This window comes from Podarcis pityusensis, assembly GCF_964106645.2.
Source record: "Podarcis pityusensis genome assembly, chromosome: 15".
Classification (NCBI taxonomy): domain Eukaryota; kingdom Metazoa; phylum Chordata; class Lepidosauria; order Squamata; family Lacertidae; genus Podarcis; species Podarcis pityusensis.
This window is the reverse complement of record NC_138040.1, coordinates 12,327,310-12,351,861: the sequence shown is the minus strand read 5'-3', so window position 1 is coordinate 12,351,861 and position 24,552 is coordinate 12,327,310. Positions and strand designations below refer to the sequence as shown.

Below are 24,552 nucleotides of genomic sequence, written 5' to 3'. Positions count from 1 at the left end.
ACGGAGTGCTCTTGTCAAAAGTTCAGGAGTCCAAGATTGGGTGCAAGAGTTCCAGGACTTCACAGGAGCTGTGAAGTTGTTCCAGCAACATTCCCTGCCTACCTACCAAGATTTTAAGCAGGTGCAGAGAAAACTTTGCTACTTGTGAGAGTCCCTGTCTCTGGGAATTTCTGACCTCCCTCAATTCCAAGTCTTTAGCCTCAAGTGCCTCCAATTCCTGGTTTGAATCAGTGCAGTGCAACGTGATCATGTTGCCACGTATGATTACGTGGTGTTGCCATGCATGCAAACTCATGAAGGGGGCTGCACAGAAGATTGAGGATGCCCAGGCTGAGCTCCAGGAGAGCAGAACGCCACACATCCTTGCACCTGGCCTCAGGTGATTTGCTGTGCTCAGATCTCTCTGCTATCTGTTACTTGCTACCATAGTTGACTGCTGAGGAAAGGCAGGCAATCTCCTAGATAGGCAAGGCTCTGTAATTCACCCATTTCAGTCGACTGATTGCCCAGGCTTAATTTACAAGTTATTATTTTCCATTTTTTGTTTGATTTATATCCCACCCTTTCTCCCATCATAGTACTCCAGAGGGTGCCCCTCAGGTGTGGGGTGGGGTGGAAGTCCACACTGTTTTGGGTCAGAAAAGTAGCCCACAACTTTATGGCTGCCAGCATGAATAAAGCCCCCCTATAGGTAAGAGGTTTTTGACCTTTTTCAGTCCAAGTCTCCCTTGACCAACTACATTCTTTCTTCAGGGCTCAGGAGCCCAGTTGTGTCACCCTTTGCCTGCAGAGCTGGCAGCCTCTCCCCCTTTTTCGAACACCCTTCCTTGTGGAGTGTTCCCTCAGCCTCCTCTCCTCTCCCCTCTCCTTGGGAGTCCTCTGGGCAGCCGCTGCTACAGCCCCTAGTCTCTGAGCTGCCTCCTCACACTGCCCCACAGGGGCTTGGGTGGACTGGTTGGCTGGGCTTCCTCACCCACTTGCATGCTTACTCCAAGGCTGCCTTAGCTCCTGGCAACCAGCACCCCCTGACCAACCCCAGAGGCTCCATTCACCCGGGGGGCTTGTAGCTAGGGCTGCTGCAACAAACAGCCGTGCAAGCCTTTGGGAGGCAGAGATGCAAGAGGGCATCCAAGGAGGGAGGGAAGGAAAGAGGGACAGAGGCCAGTGTCGCCCACGGCACCCCTGACCGCCATTCAAGGCACCCCAGGGTGCCATGGCACACTGGTTGAAAGCCACGGCTATAGGTAGTAAACGTCTCTCTGCTGGCTGACAACCACCTTAATTTTAAAACCGATTGGTCAGTTCTTGATTTCAGAATGTTCTAGAACACGGGCGAGGATCCGGTAGCCCTCCAGTTAAGATCGAAACCACAGCTCCCAGAACCCCCGACTGGGGCAGATGAGAGTTGGAGTTCAACAACCTATGGAGAGATGCTGGTTCCTCACCCCTGTTCTGGAACATTCTGAAAAGAAGAAATGAATCTGTTCTCGGGCGAGTTATATAAAGATAAACGTGGTGCACCACTAGTGACCATTTCTCTGAGGAATGAAAGGATCCTCTCATAAGGATTGCGAGTACAGTGGTACCTTGGGTTACAGACACTTCAGGTTACATACGCTTCAGGTTACAGACTCCGCTAACCCAGAAATAGTACCTCAGGTTAAGAACTTTGCTTCAGGATGAGAACAGAAATCGCACTGCGGTGGCGGCAGGAGGCCCCATTAGCTAAAGTGGTACCTCAGGTTAAGAACAGTTTCAGGTTAAGAACAGACCTCCAGAACGAATTAAGTTCTTAACCCGAGGTACCACTGTAATCCCATGAGGCAATTGATAACACATTTCCTTAGTAATGCCTTCCAGGACTGCAATCTTACAACCCAATCCTATGTGTATGAGTATGTGTTTAGGAATGTTTCGTACATCAGAGTAGGGCCTGGGAGACAAGGATTCAAACCGCCACAGCCCTGAAGCTCACTGGGTGACCTTGGGCCTGTGACTGTCTGTCAGCCTAACCTACCTCACAAGGCTGTTGTGAGATTAAAATGGGGAGGAGAAAAACCATGTATGCCACTTTGAGCACCATGGAGGAGAAGTGGGATATAAATGCTGTTAATGGTAAATAAATAAATGTGCACACAGAGCTAAAGAACAGAATCTTTAATAACCTGAATACAATTAAACCAGCCTCCCTGTTTAAATTGCCAACTTGTTTTAAAAGGGTTGTTTTTATTGAGTGTTTTAATTATGAAGGTTTATCTATATTTTGGAAAGCTGTTTGTCTGTTCTCCATTTGCAGCTCAGTTTCAGGCAGAGCGCTATGGACCTCACGCAATTAAAACCAAAGGTTTTAAGGCACATTTAATTTTGTTCTTAAGGTTAGGCTGCAAATGTGCAGGGAGTTGATATCCTTCTGACTTGACCTCGGAGTTCCTCAGACACATTCCTGTCATCAGCTCTCTTGATCATGTGAGGAAAATCTACAACACATTCCACCCCACCCCCCTCAAACCAGTGTTACCCCAGTTTCCTGGAGGGTATGTGTATTTTTGGGGGGGGTGATGCTTGAATATTGTGTAAACCTGAGTTTAACTTAGTGTTGGGAAAAGAAGTGCCAGCCTCAGGATGTCACTGGACCTTGTTGGAGAGAACAGATGCATGGTGGGGAGAGGTAAATTGTCTGCTGTGTAAGATTTTACTTCCTCTTCATAGACAAGGACGGTGGATCGAGTTTCCTTGATTCGTCAGCAAGGACGCAGCGTGGACTCATCAGAAACGACAATCAATATGAAATGGAAACATTGGCGGGAAGAGTGAGTGAAAGTTGGAGCCTTCTCTAAGTCAGTGGCAGAAGAGGCTTCTTGACCTCTTTCCCCTCACCCTCAGCCTCAGCACTGCAGTGAATAAAGTGGATAAACAGTCACAAGTCCAAGCAGGGTGGGGTAGAAATTGTAACTCAAGAAGAAAGTAGCCCACCTTGAGGCACCCAGCCACTTGGGTCAGATTTGCACCATACATTTACAGCAACTGCTATGAACAATCATGGCTTCCCACAAAGAATTCTGGGAGCCGTCGTTTGTCAAGGGTGGCTGAGGGGTGTTAGGAGACCCCTGTTGCAATTCTCGGGGTAGTTGAACAATCAACCCCTCTTCACAAAAGGACTGATGTATGGTGGCCTAGGTCAAATTGTCACTTCTTGCCAGCCATGGGACTGGGGAGGCTAGGGTTCAAACAGCCCCAAACATCTGGAGAGTCTGGCAATGGATGCTCTAGGGAGCAAAATAACAAAAGACATAGGAACATAAGAAGCTGCCTCATACCAAAACATATCGTTGGCCCATCTAGCTCAGTAGAAGGTGCCCTGTAGCTATTGTTGAGCTACAACTCCCATCAGACCCAGCCAGCATAGCCAATGGTAAAGAATTATGGGAGCTGTTTTCCAACAACATCTGGAAGACACCATATTGGCTGTCCTTGCTCTGTACTAGCAGTGTCTCCAGCTGTTTTTGGACTACAACTCCCATCATCCCTAGCTAGCAGGACCAGTGGTCAGGAATGATGGGAATCATAGTCCAAAACCACCCAAAACCCAAGTTTGGGACACCCTGCTCCAGGGTTTCAGAGTGGACTCAGTTGAGACCCTGGCAGACCTACTTGGGAGATGCTGTGGACCCAACCAGGAACCTTCTTTGTGCAAAATAGGTGCTTGTCCACTGAGTTACAGCCCTTCCCCACAAAAAGGGAGACTTGAGCACCTAGACGGGAGACTGAAGGGGCATAAGGGTCTCCAGATCACAGTCTCACCCACTGCGGCGAGATATTCTGCATCTCTATTTAAACTACAGCAATTATTTCTAAATGTGCACACGTGCCTATAAATCAGCAAGCCCAAATGTTATGCAAATCTGTGTCCTCTCTTGACTGCTATTTTGATGATGCATTTCCTTTCTGGGTGATGTGTAAGTAGCTACCCTTTTGTGAGTGTACAAGGAGGTCTGTGGTTTGGGCAATGAAGCCTGGCATGAGAATTGGGGTTTTCCAAGCGCATGCCTCTTTTCTGTTGTGAAACCTTGGAGGTTCTTAATATTTCTGTCATCTGTGCCATCCTGTAAGGCAGGGCTGGGAACCTGCAGTCCTCCAGATATGGCTGGACTCCAGCCACTATGGCCAGGATGTTGGGAGCTGGAGACTAGCCATATCCAGAGAGCCACATGTTCCCCTACCCCTGCTGCAAGGCAGACTTCGCCAACCTGGTGCCCTCCCGATGTCCTGGAAAACAACTTGGTTTTATGGGAGTTGTAGTCCAAAACGCCAGGTTGGAAAGGGCTGATGTATTAATAATTTACCAAGTATAGGTGTGTAGGATATGTCATTCTCTGGCACTTAGAAGAAAAGTCTCGAGTGACTTTGGATACTACACTGACATTCGATTCCATCAGACTGCCTCAGTGGAAGAAAGGGAAGGAGGACTCCCTCTATATGCTTTGCCAAAAGATCAGCATCACTAGACACCTACCCTGGGATTATTACTATGCCAACTGGTCAGTATAAGAACGACTATTTGAGAATTGGCACCTGAGTTTGCTTCTCCACCTCCCTCTTCCCAGCCTGTCTCCTTTCCCTTGTCTGTCAGATTTCTTAGATTATAAACCTGCGGGCGGTTTTAATTTATTGGATGTGTAAGCTGCTCTGAGGAGGTGTGTTTTTTTTTGCTGAAGAGCAAGGCACAAGTGCTCTAAATAAATAAATAAAGCAAGCTCAGGTTCAGGGTCCGGCCCTTCCATCAGGCAAAGTGATATGGCAGCTGCCTCAGGCGGCGGGTGCTGTAAGGTTTTGGACTGTGAGGTTTTGGAAAGCAGAACTGTTTGTGCCATATGGCTGGGAATATAGGTGCCAACTCCCTGGGTACCTGAGCACCCACAAAATTCCCCAGAAAGGGGCCGGGCACCAACAAATTTCGGTGTCAGGGCCATGCACACTGCATGGCACTCATGGCCTTGGGCACCCACAGTCGCAGGGCCAAGCTGGCACTCCTGTGGCCTGGCCGACACCCTGTAAACTAACCTGCTGCTCCCCAAATATGTGTGTGTGTGTGTGTGTGTGTGTGTGTGAGAGAGAGAGAGAGAGAGAGAGAGAACGAAGACTGTCCCATTGCTGCTGATGATATAAGATTGAGCTGCCAGATCAGTTGGCTGTCAACCATAGAATGGGGTGTGCAGAAACCATTTCAGACTTCACCCCAACAGAGATGGCTGATGACCACTGGACCCAGTGGGGCAGCTAAGGGTGCCCCTTGGCTGGAGGTGGTCAGTTTGTTCTTGTTTTCTCCTTGTCCTCCCCACTCGCAAACATTTATTTATTTATTTTCATATAATTTCTATACCGCTTGATTGTAAAAAAACACGCACACACAAAAAACCCTCAAACGGATTAAAACAATAAAATGATCCAAAAACAGTTTAAACCAGCTTTTTAAATCATTCCAATAATGAAAACCAGCAATAAGCAAAACACAGATTAAAACACTGGAATGTTCTACATATCTGGACAGGCTAGCCTAAACAAACACCTTTTTAGCAGTCACCAGAAAGACTATAGTGATGATCAATTTCTTACAAATGCAGAATTATTATTTTGTGGCACTTGGAATGGTGCTAATTCCACAGAAGGGAAAGGGTTGAGTGGGCGTATGTGGGATCAAGCAGTTCAGATGCTGTGGGCATTTAAAATGCAGTTGTACAATTGCCTAGCATCTATCTGAACTCAACCCTGCAAGGTAGGCTAGGCTGAGAGGCCCCTTTCTCCAGCTCCCTCCCTCCCACCATCGGACAAAGCTGAAGGGTGAGACCAGGTGCCCATAACAATATTTGTGATTGGCTGTGCTGTTCACAGCTGTGATTGGCCAGCAGAGGAGATGGGCAGAAAAGACTCTAGGCAGTCTCTGAATGATTGGAAAGTTATGAATGGGGTGGGCGGATGGAATACAAGACAGCCTTGGATTTTGAGGTGAACCACCTTGCCCTAGCGGTCAGTCCCCTCTGCGCCTCAGGCAGCAAAATGTTTTTTTCCCATTTCCCCCTCCCTTGCTTTTTATTACCATGTCTTAGCATCAGGCTGTGCTTGAGGCAGGTAGGCACTCTGCACATTCTCAATGGCACCCTGTTTATCCTTTCTTTAAAGCAGGACTATTCCTCCACCAAAGGTGGCATTTGCTGTGGCGCTTACTTACTTGGTGGGATGGAAAGGCATTCTCTGTGTACACAAAGACCTTTTAAAAATCACTTCATGTATAATATATTACAGCAGATGGGTGGCTCTTAGCTGAGGAAAGACTGTGCTGCCCCAACTCAATTTTTCCCGTCCTTTAAATTGTGGCTACTTAAGTGCCATGCTCACTCAGTGTGGCTAGAATGCACTCTGCACATGCTCAAGTTCACGGAATCCACTTTTTATATTTAAAAACTCCCTGAATATCACGTCTGAAGGTTTCATTCAACATGCTCGAATCAACTCTGTTTCTTAAAAGTAACCCCCTGTGTATCCGAGCTGTATCTGGTTATACTTAAACAAGGAAAGGAAAGCCCTCTGTTCATGCTTAAGCCCCAGTTGTCTGCCTGCGTGTATGTTTCAGAAAGCCTAACTTCATGTATGATAGCTGGATAGCTCAGTTGGTGGAGCATGAGACTCAGGGCCGCAGGTTCGAAGTCCACGTTGGGCAAAAGATTCCTGCATTGCAGGGGGTTGGACTAGATGCCCCTTGGGGTCCCTTCCAGTTCTGTGATTCCATATCAGACCTGGTCATTCATTGGGGTGGGGACACGCCCCCTGTACGTGCTTGACAACGTGGAAAAAATAACCACGTCTTCACACGGAGCAGAGCTGTCCCTGCCTAGTTAGGTACGCGCTCTGCACATGCTCAGGGGCGTCTTTTTTGCTCTTTGTTTTGAAGACAACCCCTGCCTACCGCGGGTGTGTGACGGGGGTGGGTGAGCGAGAGCCGGCTCGTCACATGACCTCTCCTTCTCCGCCTGCCGGGCCCTTTAAACCCTTCTCCGCCGAGCCAGTGGGAGGAGACCGGGGCCGGCTCGGAGGCACCGGCGGGGGCGCCTCTTCCTCGCAGCGGGAGCTGCTGCGCGCCGGTAGCGGCTCGCCTGCCCGCCCCAGCGCTTCCCTTCTGTCCCTGCACCCTGGTACCGACGCCGCCGGGCGAGGACCGAGCCCGGGCGGACCCGACGCCCCTTCCATGCCTCTCCAAGCCCGGTAAGCGCTGCGCCCTCGCCGCCTCCCCCTTCGCCTCCTCCTCCGAGGAAAAGAAGCAGCAAAATCCGCCGCCTCCTGCTGCTGCTTTTCCGCGGTCCTTTCCTCCTGCTCTTAATCCCAAGATTTTGCTCTTTGCACGAGCGGGAAGGTTTGCTGGGGGTGGCTCGAAGGAGGGCCGCGATTTCAAGGAATGGTGCTTTCCACCGATCGTCTCCTTTTGCAGTTTTTAAAAATTATTTTAATTGTGGCTTTCCCATTAAGAATCGCTTGTTTTGCGTGCGTGTGCTTTTATAGGCTGTGCGGGGACGCTGATCTCTCTCCTCCACCCTCCGGATCAGTTTGGTTTGTAACGTTGTGGGGGTCTTAAAAACGCAAGCGCGAATGGGTGGTCTGCTGGGGAAGCAAAGCAGCCCCCTGCGGGGTTTGCTTCCTGCTGGGTGTGTTGCGAGCGCTGCCACCTTAAAATGACAGGAGGTGCACATCTGGATTGTGCAGCTGTGTGGGGGCTCCCCCCCCCCCGCCGCCACTTACACACGCATGCACACACACGCGCCACCACCTTCTGGGGTGCAAATTGGTCCAGAAGAATTTGGCCCTTCTGTGTGTTTTGCACGTGTGTGCGTGACAGCTATTTAGGGGGGGGAAAGATCCACACAAACCCCGCTTGTAAATTTGCACTGCCTCTTGGAGAATGCTAGGTGTTGCCTCTGTGTGTGTGTGTTTTTGTGTGCGTGTGCATGCATAGGCGAAATATTTAGGGAGAAATATGTTTCCTCCTCCTCCCTCCTTTTCGCTATGCCTGTTTTGTTTGCAATTTATCGGTGCTTTTCTCTGTCGGGTGGTGATCGTGTGTGTGTGTGAGAGAGATTCCCTCCCACTCCCTCCTTTCTCTTGCATATTACAATGCCGTACACACACACACACACACACGGCCAGATCGACGTGGTGTTTTTTGTATTTTGCATCCTGAGTGGTGTTGCGTGAAGCGAGGACGGCGATCTCTTGGGAATAATCCATATTCTATGAACCTGCCAATCCTTCCTTCCTTCCCTTAATGAGATCTGGGAGACGCAGCTCGACGGCTGCCCCCTCCACCCCGACTTGCAATTATTTTGCAAGGAGACCCGTGAAGGGAGGAGGGCTTTTTGCAGTGGAGGGGGCCGGTGGGTTGCCTGCGTGCTTTCCTCTCTTTCCACCTACACCTGCGTGGGCAGACATCAGGTGCGATTAACCAGATAACCACAGGTTCGGCTGCAGACATCCGTATCTGGGACTGCCCAGTCTGCCCACTGACTGCCCATGTGTAGTGTGAGAATTGGGTCAGAGTGGCTGTAGGGTCCTCTCCTGCCTTCTTACTCATCAGTGGGTCCTGGGCTGTTGTTTTCCCCCTGCAAATGACTCAGGGGAGCAAGGAGATTATTCTCTGTGGGGTGGACGTGTGCTCCAGATATGGGGCAGGCAGGCTCCTTGAGCAACCCACTGACCCTTCCCTTTGCCCCCTGCACTTCTTTGCTTCCCAGTCTACAGCTCCGTGCATGAATGCTTGCCATTATGGTGGGCTGGATGTGCAGAAGGTGCAGTTGCAAGGCGTGTGTGTGTGTCTCCGTGTGTGCTCTGCATGCAAAACATTTCATCTGTGTCAAAGGTGGAGGACGCTTCTGTCTTCGCTGCCAAGGCGGAAACCCCACCGAAGAATTTAGGGCTAATGGCTAATGGCAACCCTTCGCCTCAGGGGGGAAATCTTTGTTTGGGAAGGATGGGAATGTTGTGAGGAGACTGAATTTGCCCCTTGATCGTTTCTGTCACTGCATCTCTCATTCTCTGGCTTCCGTTTGTCGGTCACACTAGTTGGAAGCGGGCTTCTATATGGAGTGAGCTTTTGGTTTCATTCAATAATGTGTTTCTGGCCCGAACCAAATGGGGTTGGGCCCTTGTTGGGGTTTTTTGGGTTGTGTGTGTTGTACATGCTCTTGAATACATCCTTCAAGTGTGAGGAGGCAGTGAATTGAGGAAGGGCTTGCCCTTGTCTTTCTATAATAATAATAATAATAATAATAATAATAATAATAATAATAATTAAAAATAATACTTTTTATTTATACCCCGCCCTCCCCGGCCAGAGCCGGACTCAGGGAGGCTAACACCAGTAAAATTACAGTAACATAATACAGTGGTACCTCGGGTTAAGTACTTAATTCATTCCAGAGGTCCGTTCTTAACCTGAAACTGTTATGAACCTGAAGCACCACTTTAGCTAATGGGGCCTCCTGCTGCCGCCAAGTCCCGCAGCGCCCTAGTCTATTGTAACAGAGCGTTCCACCATGTTGGGGCCAGTACTGAAAAGGCCCTGGCCCTAGTTGAGCCCAATCTAACCACCTTGCGACTTGGGACCTCCAACATGTTGTCATTTGTGGACCTTAAGGTCCTCCGCGGGGCATAAGGGGGAGGCGGTCCCGTAGGTACATGGGTCCTAGTCCATTAAGGGTAGTGGTTGCCTAGTGAAAAGGAATCCTAGAACTGTAGAATTGGACACAGGGACTCCCAAGGGTCATCTAGTCCAACCCCTGCAATGCAGAAAGCATCCATGACAGGTGGCCACATATAATGGGACAAAACCAAGTGCTGCTTCCTGGTGGGGGGTTCCTACCATTGGCAGGCCATTAGCAACAAGAAAACTAGCGTTCAGTAATGATCTTGACTGGCTGCGGGTTGTGGAGGGATGCTTAATTCTCCTTGTGTCTCCCCGCCCCCCTCCACACACAACCCACCACCAGTTGATAATGTATTGGTCCTGTCAAAAGGAGCTTGTACATGTGTTGGTTGATCTCAGAAATCAATTCCTGAGTGGCAGCCCAGCCATTCTAGGAGATAAGTCCCTTCCTAGCTTCTTGTAATAATTTAGAAGATGGGACCAAGATTTGGGAAGGTTTGGTAGGCAGCTGAAGGATTTGCTCACCTCCCAAGCACATTACAATTTATATGGATGCATTTGTGATTCCTTTTTCCAAGGAGCTTAGGGGTGTGGGGGGGGTACATGTATTTCCCTCAATCCCCCCCCCGACCTCCAATCTAACAACAACCCTGTGAGGTTGGCAGGAATAGCGACTGGCTCAAAGTTACCTGAGTTGGTCTTCGTGGCCCTGTGGGGATTTGAACCTGGTTGCCATGGGCCTAATCCAGCACTCTAAGCCAGGCTTCTCCAAGCTAGTGCCTGCCAGGTATTGTGGACATGGGCTCTCACCAGCGCAAGATCATTTTTGTGAACGCAGCAGGCCACATTCTCAGCGTACATTTAAAAGCACTACAAAACCACTTTAAATAGCCACGGCTTTCCCCATTGGGCCATGGCACTCACAGTAGTAAGCTTAGTCAGTCATTCTCTGAACCTAACTTGCCTCGGAGGGGGTTCGTGGCATGGATAAAATGCAGGCAGGCCATGCTTGAGCTCTGAGGAAAGGCATGATAAAAAATAATCAAAAGAACATTAAAAACTGAAAAATGCATGTTATCAACGGTTCAGACTATATCTCAGCAGTTGCAGTGTGTTTGCAGGTTTAGTGTTTGTGGATTCTAGATGCATCTTGTCTCTAGCACATGGGTTGGATTAATGCCTGGGAGAGACCAGGGTTCAAATCCCCACTCAGCCATGGAGCTTCCTGGGTGACCTTAGGCCAGGGTTGTTGTGAGGATAAAGGGAATTATAGAATCTTAACAATTGTAGAGTTGGAAGGGACCCCTTAGGGCCATCTAGTCCAACCCCCTGCAATACAGGGAGAACCATGTGTGCTACCATGTGCTCCTTTAGAGAAGAGGTGGGATATAAATGTGACATATAAGTAAATATGTGTGTACTTCCTGCTCTGAGACTTAAGTGTCCCAGGATGCCTTGGGAGGGGAGGCTAAATCCCAAAGAAGGATGGAAGTTTTAAGAAGGTATTTCCCAATCCAGGCAAATTCTGGGACAAGGGTTGCCAGGAATATTGTCCAGAGAGTAGAGACCACCGGCTTAAATGTAGCTGCTGTTTCTGGTAGGTAATGTTACTTGTTATCAGGCCAACAGTTCTACATAGCTGAAATCAATTCATTAAAATGTTCAGTTCTGTTACCGTTGGCTTTAATATAGAGCTGCCATACGTCCGGATTTTCCAAGACATTACTGGGATTTCAAAGGTGGAATTGATGTCTGGGATGCTCAACAGTTTTGGGATGTCCTGGTTTTTATTTTTTGAAATACGGCAACGCTACTTTAATAGTGATTAAGGGTGGCAGTCAGCTGTACTTGGAGCACATCAGTTGGAATGAATGAACAGGACTAAGCTAGGCCTTTTAATTTCAATGGATCTACTCTGAGTAAAACTTACCACCCAGAGCTCTCTCTTTTTCCTCATCACAATACATGTGTTAATTAGATCACCAAATGCCAGGATGCCTGTGCTTATCGCTAACAACTGTTTTGCGAATGTTAATTATAGCTGTTAACTCTGGCTGCTATTAAAATATAGCCTATATAACTCGGGGTAATGCTGCATGCATCTCAAAAAGTGGACCACCATCAGTGAAACCTTGTTCCAGGGATGCGGCTCCTTCATGGCCTCCAGATGTTGTTGGACTCCAAGTCCCATCAGCCTCAGCCAATACGGCTGTCAGGAATGATGGGATTTGGAGTTCAACTATCGCTTGAGCAGCACAGGGGTCCCCCCCACCTCTCCTTTTGCCATGATACCTTTGATGCGTCTTTTAAGCTTTGTGGAAAGGACCAGGAAGCTGCCTCAGGCTTGAGTCAGACCGTTAGTCCATCTAACTCAGTACTGTCTGCACTGACTGGCAGCAGCTCTCCAGGATTTCACGGGGGAGTCCTCTCCAGGCCTACCTGGAAATGTCAGAGATTGGACCTGGAAATCTGTGTGCAAGGCAGATGATGCTGTTACTGAGCTGTGAAAATGAAGGATGGAACAAGTTTGTTTTCTCCTCTTTCCAGAGGCTGGGACCTGAACCAATGTATTCAAGTTACAAGGGGACTCCGACTAAACATCAGGAAGAACTTTTCTGGCAGTAAGAGCAGTGAGACAGTGGAACAGACTCCCACAAGATGTGGTGGACTCTCCTTCCTTGGAGGTTTTTAAGCAGAGGCGGGGTGGCCACCTGTCTTGGACGCTTTAGCTGAGATTCCTGCATTGCAGGGGGTTGGACTAGATGACCCTGGGGTCCCTTCTTTCAAACATGGCCGAGACGGCGCCCCCACTGGAAATGGGTACAATTGATGGTAGATCAAATCCCTTTCAGCCTGGCAGTGGGGGGTTGTTGGGGCGGGGTGGGCTCACCAGGTGAGCCTAGCAGGAACCTGTTTCAGCTGCTGCCAAGCCCAGTATGGGTCAAAGCCATGTCTGCTGGAGACACCTTCTGCCTAGTTGTGAGGATTAAATAAGGAGGGAGTGAACCATGTGCACCACCTGGACCTCCTAGGATAAAATGGCGGTATATACATTGTTGTTGCTGTTAAATTAAAATACAACACATAAAAAGTGGCTTTAAAACCGTGAAGAAAGAAAACAAAGAATAGTATACCACTTCCTAGATATACAGTCATACCTCGAGTTACAGACACTTAATGTTGCACGATTTCGGTTTGCGCACCGCACCAAACCCGTAAGTACCCGAACGGGTTACTTCTGGGTTTCAACGCTTGCGCATGTGCAGAAGCGCTAAATTGTAGTTTGCACATGTGCAGAAATGCTGAATTGCAACCCGCGCGCAGACACGCTGCTGCGAGTTGCAAACGTGCTTCCCACACGGATCACGTTCGCAACCCAAGCGTCCACTGTACTATAATACAGTAGGTTAAACTTTGTAATTGTTTACTGTTAACAATTGTTAATTGCAGTGTTGAACCTACTTTATTCATAAATGAGTTCCAAATTTCATTTCACTTGTCCATGCAAAGCCTACATCTATAAGTAAATCAGCTCATAGAATCATAGAATCATAGAGTTGGAAGAGACCACAAGGGCCATCGAGTCCAACCCCCTGCCAAGCAGGAAACACCATCAGAGCACTCCTGACATATGGTTGTCAAGCCTCTGCTTAAAGACCTCCAAAGAAGGAGACTCCACCACACTCCTTGGCAGCAAATTCCACTGTTGAACAGCTCTTACTGTCAGGAAGTTTTTCCTAATGTTTAGGTGGAATCTTCTTTCTTGTAGTTTGGATCCATTGCTCCATGTCCGCTTCTCTGGAGCAGCAGAAAACAACCTTTCTCCCTCCTCTACGTGACATCCTTTTATATATTTGAACATGGCTATCATATCACCCCTTAACCTCCTCTTCTCCAGGCTAAACATGCCCAGCTCCCTTAGCCGTTCCTCATAAGGCATCGTTTCCAGACCTTTGACCATTTTGGTCGCCCTCCTCATAGTGTAGTCAGGTCTTCAATCCGTTGTTGAAGAAGAAGAAGAAGAGTTTGGCTTTGATATCCCGCTTTATCACTACTCTAAGGAGTCTCAAAGCGGCTAACAATCTCCTTTCCCTTCCTCCCCACAACAAACACTCTGTGAGGTGAGTGAGGCTGAGAGACTTCAGAGAAGTGTGACTAGCCCAAGGTCACCCAGCAGCTGCATGTGGAGGAGCAGGGAATAGAACCCAGTTCACCAGATTACAAGTCCACCACTCTTAACCACTATACCACACTGAGAGAATGGTGCCGTGCATTTATCCTTTCGGGGGCTGCAATGGTGGTATAGACATGCAACCAAGAAATGAAACAAATGAGCAAGCTGCTCATGTCCCATCCATTTCAGTAGGTCTACTCTGAGTGTAGGACTTAAAACTGGACACAACTTGGAGTGTCCAGTCACACCCAGCGGGGGAGTGTTTGAGATTATATTGGAAGGATTGGATGGTGAAGCTGTAGCGCGATACCCGTGGCAGAAAGGACCACTTTGCATGGGAAGGCATTTCTGTGCAGGCTGCCGGGGATTGCGGGAATTCCTGCAAGGTGTCTTGTTTAGTTTGCACCGTTGAAAGTAATTAGCAGCAAGTGTAGCAATACTGCAGCTCACATGCTGCATGTAATTGAATTTCCCAGCTCGGATTTGTGTTAGATGGCAGTGCTGTTAATATGGTATAGATTTGCATATCCCATAATTCCTCAGCCAATTTAGGACACTTGACTGTTGTTCCAAAACAGGGATGGGGAACCTCTGGCTCCGGGGCCAAATGGGGGTGGGATCTTCTGAGCGCTCCATGCCAATAGTGGGTGGGGTCAGGGACAAAAGTGGGTGGAGCAATGGACATAGATAAAACTTAGGCTAGTTTGTACACACACACACACACACACACACACACACACACCCTCTCTTATCCTCCATTCAGGCAAGCAGGTGCCTTTGTCAAAATTCAAGGACACATCCCAGAAAGTACCGTATTTTTCGCTCTATAAGATGCACCAGACCACAAGACGCACCTAGTTTTTGGAGGAGGAAAACAAGGGGGGGGGGATTCTGAATCCCAGAAGCTGCTTTCAGCAATCCCTCTTGCTGTTCTGGCTTCTGGGATATCTGCGCAGCCTGCATTCGCTCCATAGGACGCACACACATTTCCCCTTACTTTTTAGGAGGGAAAAAGTGAGTCTTATAGAGCAAAAAAATTGGTAGATCCCACAAGCTTGAAGTCTGCCTGCCCCTGATTTAGGCCGCCTGGCTTGTCTAGGGAATTTGCACACACTCGTGCAAACATCGGGTGATGCTGGCTCTATGCACAAGATGCAAATTTCTGTTCTGTTTCCTTGCTTTTATCAGAAGAAGGAAACGGAATGGATTGCCGAGCCAAGGGCTACGCTTGCTTATTCTGTCGCTGGACGAATTCCTAATAGGGCAGCGGATAAAGAATCCGAGAAGGTTTTATTGCCTCCTCGGACAAATGTTTCCTAAGCCTTGAGTGACAGACGGAGCCTTCAGCCAGTCTGGGCAGGAAGTCAAAGCTTGCATTTAAGGGAAGGCGGCGTTGACTGTTCAGCAGGGAGGGGTGAAACGCCACTATTTAGTTGGCATTAAGAAAAGAAAAGAAACAAAACCGAACCAGGAGCTTCCTGACTGGCTCAAACAGGAGTCGACAGAGACAGCCAGTCTGATGTGCTATTTATATTATATTCTATAGATCCCCATTATGCTTCTTAAAGAAAAAGAAAAAGTTTGTTCCCATCTCAGGGAGGTGGGAAAGGAATGCTGCTCACCCAGAGACAAAACATTGCTAGTATTTCATCCTCCTCAAGCTGCGTCTCTGAAGTGTCCATGCTTAGAAATAAAAGTCATTGGCAGGCTGTCATCCAAGTAAACTTGTACTGATGGCTAGGGGAAGCAGAAGCTTATGGGAAGAGGCTGCTTTTGAAATTCGCCACTTCGGTTGGTGGAAACTCAGATCTATAAGCTAGGCGCCCAAACGGCTCCTTAAACCAGGATTACAGCCACTAAAACAGAATGCCTAGTTGCCATTTGGGGACCAGGCAGCTAGAAAGCCGTATTTTTCAATAAGACGTTTTGGTTCCTGAAATTCATTCTGATTGTGCGATACAGATAGAATTCTACAGGGTGTGTTGCTAGTGTGTGAAAACAGTCAAAATCCAAGGATCTTTCAGGCACGCACCTCCAGATGGTGGTGATGTCAGGCGCCATCCTGGGACCCAGGCATCTTCACTTGGTTGCAGGTGGCTCATAGCCAGGTGCAAAACGCGCCTGGCAAATTCCTAACACTTGCACAGTGGATAGCGGGACCAAGGCCTGGATCTCGGGGAAGGGCCAAGCAGGTTGTTAAGAAAATGGCTCACCTGCAAGTCATCAAATACCCCTGGCCTAACACCTCCCCACTTGTTGAACTGTCTCAGTTGCCTTCCAGTCAGTGAAGAACCATCCCCTTCTGGAAACGTGCTTGGGGATAAGTCCGAGGGCAAGATGGCTCCGAAAACTCCTCCAAGGACATGGAGACAACAGGACCAGCACAAACAAAATCTTGCATGCCAAGCCTCTAAAGGACACCAGCTATGCAAATAGCTATGCCTGCCCTGCTTTTCAAAAGGAGAGAGCAGCTTACACCTGGTGACATATTGCAGATCTCTGCTGTCCCTTATGAATTTGCAGCCCCGTAAACCCATGCTGGAACATAGCACTGACTTCTTATATAAAACCTTAAAAACTTCCCACCATGCTGAGATTCTGATTTTGCCAAGAGACAGCCAGGACTCCTGGAATCTTCTGCATGCAAAGCATATGCATTTCCACTTGAGCTTCTCAGAGAGCCATGTTGTAGAAGACCAAGGTTCAAAAGCAATTCCCCACTCTGCCATGAAGCCCATCTTGGGCCACTCACTGCCACTTGGCCTGACCTACCTCACAGGGTTGTTGTGGGGATAAACGAGGGGTTGAAACATGTCAGCTGCCTTGAGCTCCTTGCAGAAAAAGGTGAGATACAAATGCAACAAATAAATTGCAGCCTACAGTGGTTGTGATATAAGAATTGTCTTATACCAAGTCTATCTAGTGCAGTACTGTCTGCCCTGACAGGCTCCCATGGTCTCAGGTGACAAAAACTGAACCTGGGGCCTTCTATGTGCTAAACCAGTATTGGAGGCTATATGCCTTTGAATCCCAGTTACTGTGGGAATCACGAGTGGGCATGGCAATTGTCCTCCTGTCCTGTTTTATGCTTTCTAGAGATATCTGGTTGTTGGCTGTGAGAACAGCTGGTCTGAAAGAAAAAAGAGACAGAAGAAGAAGAGGGCAGCAGGCAGGTGGAAAAGGGGCAGTCATACAGTCAGAATGTTGTTGTTGTTTTTGTTTAGTCGTTTAGTCGTGTCCAACTCTTCGTGACCCCATGGGCCAGAGCACGCCAGGCACTCCTGTCTTCGCTGCCTCCCGCAGTTTGGTCAAACTCATGCTGGTAGCTTCGAGAACACTGTCCAGCCATCTCGTCCTCTGTCGTCCCCTTCTCCTTGTACCCTCCATCTTTCCCAACATCAGGGTCTTTTCCAGGGAGTCTTCTCTTCTCACGAGGTGGCCAAAGTATTGGAGCCTCAGCTTCAGGATCTGTCCTTCCCGTGAGCACTCAGGGCTGATTTCCTTAAGAATGGAGAGGTTTGATCTTCTTGCAGTCCATGGGACTCTCAAGAGTCTCCTCCAGCACCATAATTCAGAATGTGGCCCCCAACAAATTGCCCCTGAAGGAATGTGTGGCCCTGGAAAGGGGAAGAAACATTGCCTACTCCTATTTTTAAGGGATACAGCCTGGCGTCTCTGTTGCTGGTCTGGGAGGAAGTGAGGTTTCTTGCCACACCAGTGTGGTGGTGTTATTAGAGGTGAAAAGGCACCACTCTCCAAGTTCTGCTCCCTCCACCATCAATGAGGCAGAGCTGGAGCGAGTGGAAACTCTCTCAGTGCTGCAATATCCTGTCGTGAATCCTGTTCAGGAGGTGATGGAAGAGGGGTAACATTTATAATAAATTCGGAAAAGGTCACCGAAAATGATCAAGGGGATGGAGCGACTCCCCCTTTTAAAAAATTTGTTCATTTGTTAGTCGCTTTATCTTGTCCATGGCAACCCAAAAGCAACGTGCAGTCTTTCCCCTACGAGGAAAGTTTGCCGCATTTGGGACTTCCTGGTTTAGAGAAAAGGTGAGCAAGCGGCGACATGGTCGAAGTTTGTAAAATTACACATTGCATGGAGAAAGCAGATGGAGAAATGTTCGTCTCCCCATAACACTAGAACTCGTGGATGTCCAATGAAGCCGAAAGTTGGAAGATTCAGGGCAGAGAAAAGCAAGGGCTTTGTCACTCAGTGGATAGTTAAACTATGGAACTCCCTCCCACAGGAGGCAGTGATGATGGCCATCAGCTTGGATGACTTTAAAAGAGGACTGTACCAATGCACAGAGAACAAGGCTTTTGAAGGCTACTAGGCATGATGGCCTGGGACGTGGGTGGCGCTGTGGGTTAAACCACAGAGCCTAGGACTTGCCGATCAGAAGGTCGGCGGTTCGAATCCCCGCGGTGGGGTGAGCTCCTGTTGCTCGGTCCCTGCTCCTGCCAACCTAGCAGTTCGAAAGGACATCAGAGTGCAAGTAGATAAATAGGTACCGCTCCGGCGGGAAGGTAAACGGCGTTTCTGTGTGCTGCTCTGGTTCGCCAGAAGCGGCTTAGTCATGCTGGCCACATGACCCGGAAGCTGTACGCCGGTCCCCTCGGCCAATAAAGCGAGATGAGCGCCGCAACCCCAGAGTCTGCCACGACTGGACCTAGTGGTCAGGGGTCCCTTTACCTTTACCTTTAGGCATGATGGCTGTGCTCTGGCTCCACGGTCAGAGGCAGCAATGCTTCTGAATATTAGTTGCTGGAAGCCATGGGAGGGGAGAGGGCTCTTGTGCTTAAATCCTGCTTGCCCACAGGCATGTGGTTGGTCTCTGTGAGAACAGGGTGCTGGGCCAGATGGACCATTGGCCTGAACCACCTGGCTCTTCTTAGGATCTTAAATTGGACAATTTTTAATCTTCAGATGTAATCTTTTGGTTGATCTCCCTAAGTTCAATGTGGCATAGACCCACTGAAATGAATGAACCCATGTTAATCATCTCCATTAACTTCAGTGGGTCTTCTTTGAGTAGGACTAGCATTGGAAACAACCCCCAGTGTATGATATCATTTATTTTATGTGTTGTAAACGATTGTCGTTTTTTCTTGTTTCCTGCTGGGGAATGTTTACATGCAAGTTGGGCTAGAAAATATGTTAAATAAGGAAATTTATTCCTGACCTGGATTCTCTCATTCCTCAGGCTTGTTTGTGTGCACCAGCAGTGTTAGGAAAAAGTAGGCAGGCCTGATTTGTTTAGTTACAGATAGGTAGCCGTGTTGGTCTGCCATAGTCAAAATAAAAAAAATCCTTCCAGTAGCACCTTTAAGACCAACTAAGTTAGTTCTTGGTATGAGCTTTCGTGTGCAAGCACACTTCTTCAGATACACATAAAGGAGAAGCCAATAAAGGAGGAACTCCTTGTATTAGACAACTCTATCTATTTTTTTTATTTTGACTGATTTGTTTAGTTATTTAACTGTATTTACATCCCACGGTTTTCTCCATGCAGCTCAGGAGAGCATACATTGATTTGTTCCTCCCCAATTGCATCCTCACAACAACCCTGTGAGGTAGGCTGGGCTAAGAGATAACACAGGAGGAGGAGCCATGCAAGATCTGGCAGACAGTCCACCAAACCAGCGTCCAGTGTCTAGCTGGCTTTCTCTGGGAAGCCCACAAGCAGGATATAAAGCTGACATACTTGTTTCCATTGATGCTTCCAGCATCAGGTATTCATTGCTGGACTATTCCTAAGCACAGAGGTTCCATTATGGCTAGTAGGCATCGATAGAATTTTCCTCCCATTTGGAAGCACAGCTTGTAACTACTAGAAGCCGTTCATTCAGTTTAGTGGGCCCAAGCCTGTGGAACTCTCTCCCACCTGAGATTAGACAAGCAACCTCCTTTCTGAACTTTGGTTGCATGACTGAAACTCGCTCCAAAATAAGCATTTTGAGCTTCTTGTTTGAAAATAAAAGTTTAAAAAATATATTTATGTTTATTCATTTAATCAAGAACATATAATTTCTTGACATATACAAAAGTAAAGGGGAGGGGAAACCATGCAACTGTATGAAAATTAAACACCCCCTACCTGCATACAAATTTGGGTCATTTCATTCACAATTCCTGGGGGGAGTGATGATGTTGGAGGTAGTAGCAATTTTTTAAAGAGGGGAATTCTGTGAGCTGTAGTGTGTTAAGTGTGCTGAGTGTTGTTAGGCACCCTATTCTCCCTCAGAGCTACAATTCCCAGAGTTCCCTGTGCAGAACGATGTGTTTTTAAACCAGTCCCAAGAATTGCAGCTCTATGAGGGGAATGGGGGTCTGCCAACAACTCTCAGCAACATGAGCAAACTTCAGTTCCCAGAATTCCTTGGGGGAAGCCATGTCTAAGCAGACATGGTGTCATAGTTCTTCAAATGCATGGTGTCAATGTAAAGGCCACTGGGGTTGTGGCGCTCATCTCGCTTTCAGGCCAAGGGAGCTGGTGTTTTTCCACAGACAGTTCTCTGGGTCATGTGGCCAGCATGACAACCACTTCTGGTGCGACGGGACACCGTGGCGGAAACCAGAGCACATGAAAACACCGTTTACCTTCCCACCGCAGCGGTACCTATTTATCTACTTGCACTGGCGTGCTTTCGAACTCCTAGGTTGGCAGAAGCTGAGACAGAGCAACAGGAGCTCACCCCATCATGGGGATTCAGACTGCCGACCTTCTGATCGGCAAGCCCAAGAGGCTCAGTGGTTTAGGCCACAGTGCCACCCCAGTCCCCAGGTGTCAATGTAGCCCAGGGTGGCTGCCTCTGTCTTAATCCAAAGGCAATTTCCAGGGTGAGGGAAGCCGAGTTAGGTCATATTCACACCATACATTTAAAACATTCTTATACTGCTTTAACATGAGAACTATAGTTTATTAAGGGTTGTGAAAATTGTTAGGAGACACCCCCCCCCCACAGAGCTATGATTTCTAGCAGTATTTTTCTTAGGAGTGAGTCTGTGGGGGTGCCTCTATCCGCACCTTGAACAAAACTGGCGATGATCAAATTGTCCTGGGAGGGAGCCGGCTCACAACCCAATTGCTGGCCACCTTTTTCTCTATCTCTTCAGGGAATCATGGCCATTTAGCCATTGGGGTCTTCTTCCTCTTTTTCTCCCACCACTCCGCCTCCATTCTTGCTAATGAAAATGTCAGTCGATGGCTGGGATTATATACTGTTGTTGCATTAGCCCAGTAAGTGGTTGACATGAACGGCGCATTTCTTCCCCTCCCCCAACTGGCTGGACAATCCATAATTCGCTGAGCTAAAAAACACATCAACTGCACCATCACTGGTTGCTAATAACACTTCAGTTGTGTGTCGTCCAATTTCTCCCCGAAGGGGGAATGTTTGCTGCTCTGATACTTTGCAACAAAGTTGGGAAACCTCATGTCAAGGGGGCAAATGTGGACCTCCAGTTCTCTCCAAATGGCCCTCGGAACTCTTCCTAGACGGCACCCATCACTGAAGCCTGCTTTGAACTGGCCTTGGGTGTTTTTACCTGCCTGGAAAGTGTCCTCCAGCTCTGAGAGGTGTGTTTGTGTAGAAAGCGGCCTACTGTACAAAGGTAAAATTTGCATAAGTTGCTCCACCCCTAGCACGTGGCCCTCAAAAGGTCACCCAACAGGGTATGCGGCCCTCTAGCTGAGAACGGTTTCCTCAGCCCCGCTGTAGAGAGACTGCTCTTTGTGAGTTTAAATTTTCTGAAAAACAAAATGACAGTTTCTGTGCCTTGTTGTACAGGTGGGTGGAGGTGGTGGTGGTTTCAAAAAATGCCCCAACTTTAGGAAGTTGTTCTGTGAAAGGGAGGCTTGCACAGCAAAGTTATTATCAATCAGAGCTTGGGACACCCAGCCCGGGGAGTGGGGGTGGCGCTTGCCTGGCCAGCTTGGTACGAAACAGAGAGATGACTGTTTGCTTGACTGAAGACAGATTGCAGATGGCAGTGTGAAAAGGCAGCCTTGCAAGTTTCAGCCAAAGGCCTCAAGAGCTATAGCAACGGGGTCATTTTGCCTGGGGCCTTGCTTCAGCAGAAGGGGCTTCTCAGAAAGACCCTTTTGGCTTACGTTCTCTTCCTCTCTCTCTGTTTGCCCTCCCCTCTTCGCACTTCTAAAATCTTGCTTTTATTCTTCATGCCATCCTCATTTGGCTTGGCAAATGGGAGGTTGGAGAATGGGTAGCAAGAGGAACCCCGATACGATCTGGGGTTGCCAGACCTCTAAGCTGACCTGAAGACTCCAGATATGCTTGGCCCCCTTCTGGTGGCAGGGAGCCTGGCAGAAGCCGGCTTCAAATTATTGCATAGTCTTTCTGGGCGGTCTGCCCTCCTCCACTCTCCCAATTAACCTCCGTCTCCAGGGCTCAGTAGTGGGATGGAGCGCTGAAGAACAACCACAAGGGCCCTCCCCCGTGACATCACCAGGGGTCACCCCAAAGTCTCAAGTTTGGGCCCTCAAATCTCAGGATGTGAAATGCTCCTGACCTGGCAACCCTCGCTGCATCCCTTACAAGAGGGATCATCCCTGACCTTTGGCTGTGCTGACTTCTATGGCTGATGGAAGTTGGGGTTCAACATCTGTGGGGAGAACACAGGCTTCCCTTCCCTGGCCCTATGATGGAAACTTACAAACAGCCCTTCTTTAAACACATAGATAGTCCCTGTGTCATGATTTGCAGCAACTCACAGGAGGGAGGGGCTTTAAATTACAAGCCATGATTATCTCGCCATCTGGTTCGTTAACCGTCTCTGTGTAAAGCTTGCATCTTATTTCATTGAGGAAAGAGGTGCTTTCAACAACAACACCCCCTTGCCATTAAATGGTGCAATCCTAATTGCCGTTGTCTGGATTTAAAAGCCCTCTGGGGCATCAACAGCCCCCTTTTTTCTGCAGGCGGTCACAGCTTCTCTTTCACTCCCCCAAACCCTTCTTTCCCCAAAGGGCTGCCTCCCCCCTTGATGCTTTCATATCAGAGGCTGATGAAAGAAAGCGCATTTTCACTAATGATCAAGATCTGCTTCTCCAAGTGTCTCTTTCGAGTTTGATTCCAGTGAGGGCCTTTGAACAGTTGTTGGCCTCATAACGATGAAAGGGATGTATGTGTGATGCCATAGCGGGAGTTTTTCTCCTCTCTGTCTACATGCCAAGGGTGGGTTATCATCCTCCCTTATCTGTGGATGTTTCCAGGCTGTCAGCATTTTGTGAGAGGCAGCTCAGCCACATTCTGGTAATTCTGGAAATGTAGGTTTGTGAGGTTAAAGTGGATTAAAAGCACGTTGTTTGCCCCCACGCAATGAACCCATTTCCCCCCCTTTTTCTTTCAAAATGACTTTTCCCAATGGGGAAATGTACTGAAAAACGTGGAATAAACTAACTGTGAATCGGAAGAAACACCCCACAAACAAGCTAGGACGGATGCTTGTTGCCATCTGACCTCCTCACAAGCAAATTGGAACAAATGCTCAATAAAGCATATGTACAGGCTATCCTTCGTTATAAGAATTTTAAGGACTCAAATATAGAATAAATATTCATAAATGCACACCTATCTAAATATATGAAACATGTGTCTGAAATAGTACGGGAGAACAATCCTGAAGTCATTTTGACTCTCCCAGTGACCTCAAAGTTTCCTCTGCAGTAAGGGAGGCAAATGGGGAAAGCCTTCATATTACCTTTTTGCTTACAAATCCTGTCTTAAGGGCTTATTTGTGCATGAATAGGGCGAACCTGTGACCTGGATTCAGGAACTAAAGTATTATTAACCATCACAAAAGAAAGGCCAGATTTCCCAGGGAATGCAATCAGTAACCATTATCAGATATCCTGGCAAACAGGATTTCTGCTATAGACCGCCTCCTTCTGTGATGTATGCATGATGTTTTGGGGTGGTGGTCTTGAGTACAGGGTGGGCAATTTCAAAAGACTGTACAGGTATAAGGGCTTGTGCACCATTGTTGAGGGTTCTCCTCCTTCCTGCGTCTGGTGAGTGGGGACCCTGTTGCAACAGTTCCTTGAGTAAAGACCAGGCTTACTAGCCACTTTGCTTCTCAATATACAGTGGTACCTCAGGTTACAGACACTTTAGGTTACAGATGCTTCAGGTTACAGACTCCGCTAACCCAGAAATAGTACCTCGGGTTAAGAACTTTGCTTCAGGATGAGAACAGAAATTGTGCGGCGGCAACGTGGCGGCAGCGGGAGGCCCCATTAGCTAAAGTGGTGCTTCAGGTTAAGAACAGACCTCCGGAACGAATTAAGTTCTTAACCCGAGGTACTCTGGCTGGCCTCTGTTATTTTCTCCTATCGATAGTGAAGCCACTTATATGGTCTCCAGAATACCCCATAAGGGAAAAGGAGCAGTTTTCCTTATAACACTATGTGCAAGCAAATCGGGGTGAATGCTCAGTAAACCGGTTGTCTGAAGGAACCCTGTGTTCCTTCCCCTAGGTTGTTGGTTGTATCTTGGCTTCTCATCTCTGTTTTCTGAAGGCTTCTCCTATAATGATTGTCATTTGAGCACTCTTTCTGGGTGCACTCTGACTTGGGGGAATATTGCAATAGTTTTCCTAATTATAGTGCTTCCGCTTCTAAGGCACTTTTCATACTGCAGTGCCTGTTGAATTATGGAACCCTGGCTT

At 48.1% G+C, this 24,552-nt stretch overlaps 1 protein-coding gene across 8 annotated transcripts in view; it reads left to right on the top strand.

The window, feature by feature from the left end:
* The first annotated feature begins 2,189 nt into the window (after positions 1-2,189).
* The window catches only part of SH2B2 (SH2B adaptor protein 2), a 55,417-nt gene continuing 33,054 nt past the window's right edge, over positions 2,190-24,552 (top strand). For 4 of the 8 annotated variants that reach the window (XR_013979838.1, XR_013979839.1, XM_080982959.1 and 1 more), the window contains exons 1-2: positions 2,190-2,466; positions 2,710-2,810. Coding sequence is in view for 2 of the 8 variants with exons in the window: in XM_080982959.1 (XP_080839085.1) it covers positions 2,790-2,810 (21 nt within the window). In the remaining 6 variants the exon portion in view is untranslated. The other 4 variants (XR_013979840.1, XR_013979841.1, XR_013979842.1 and 1 more) reach the window with 4 other exon arrangements.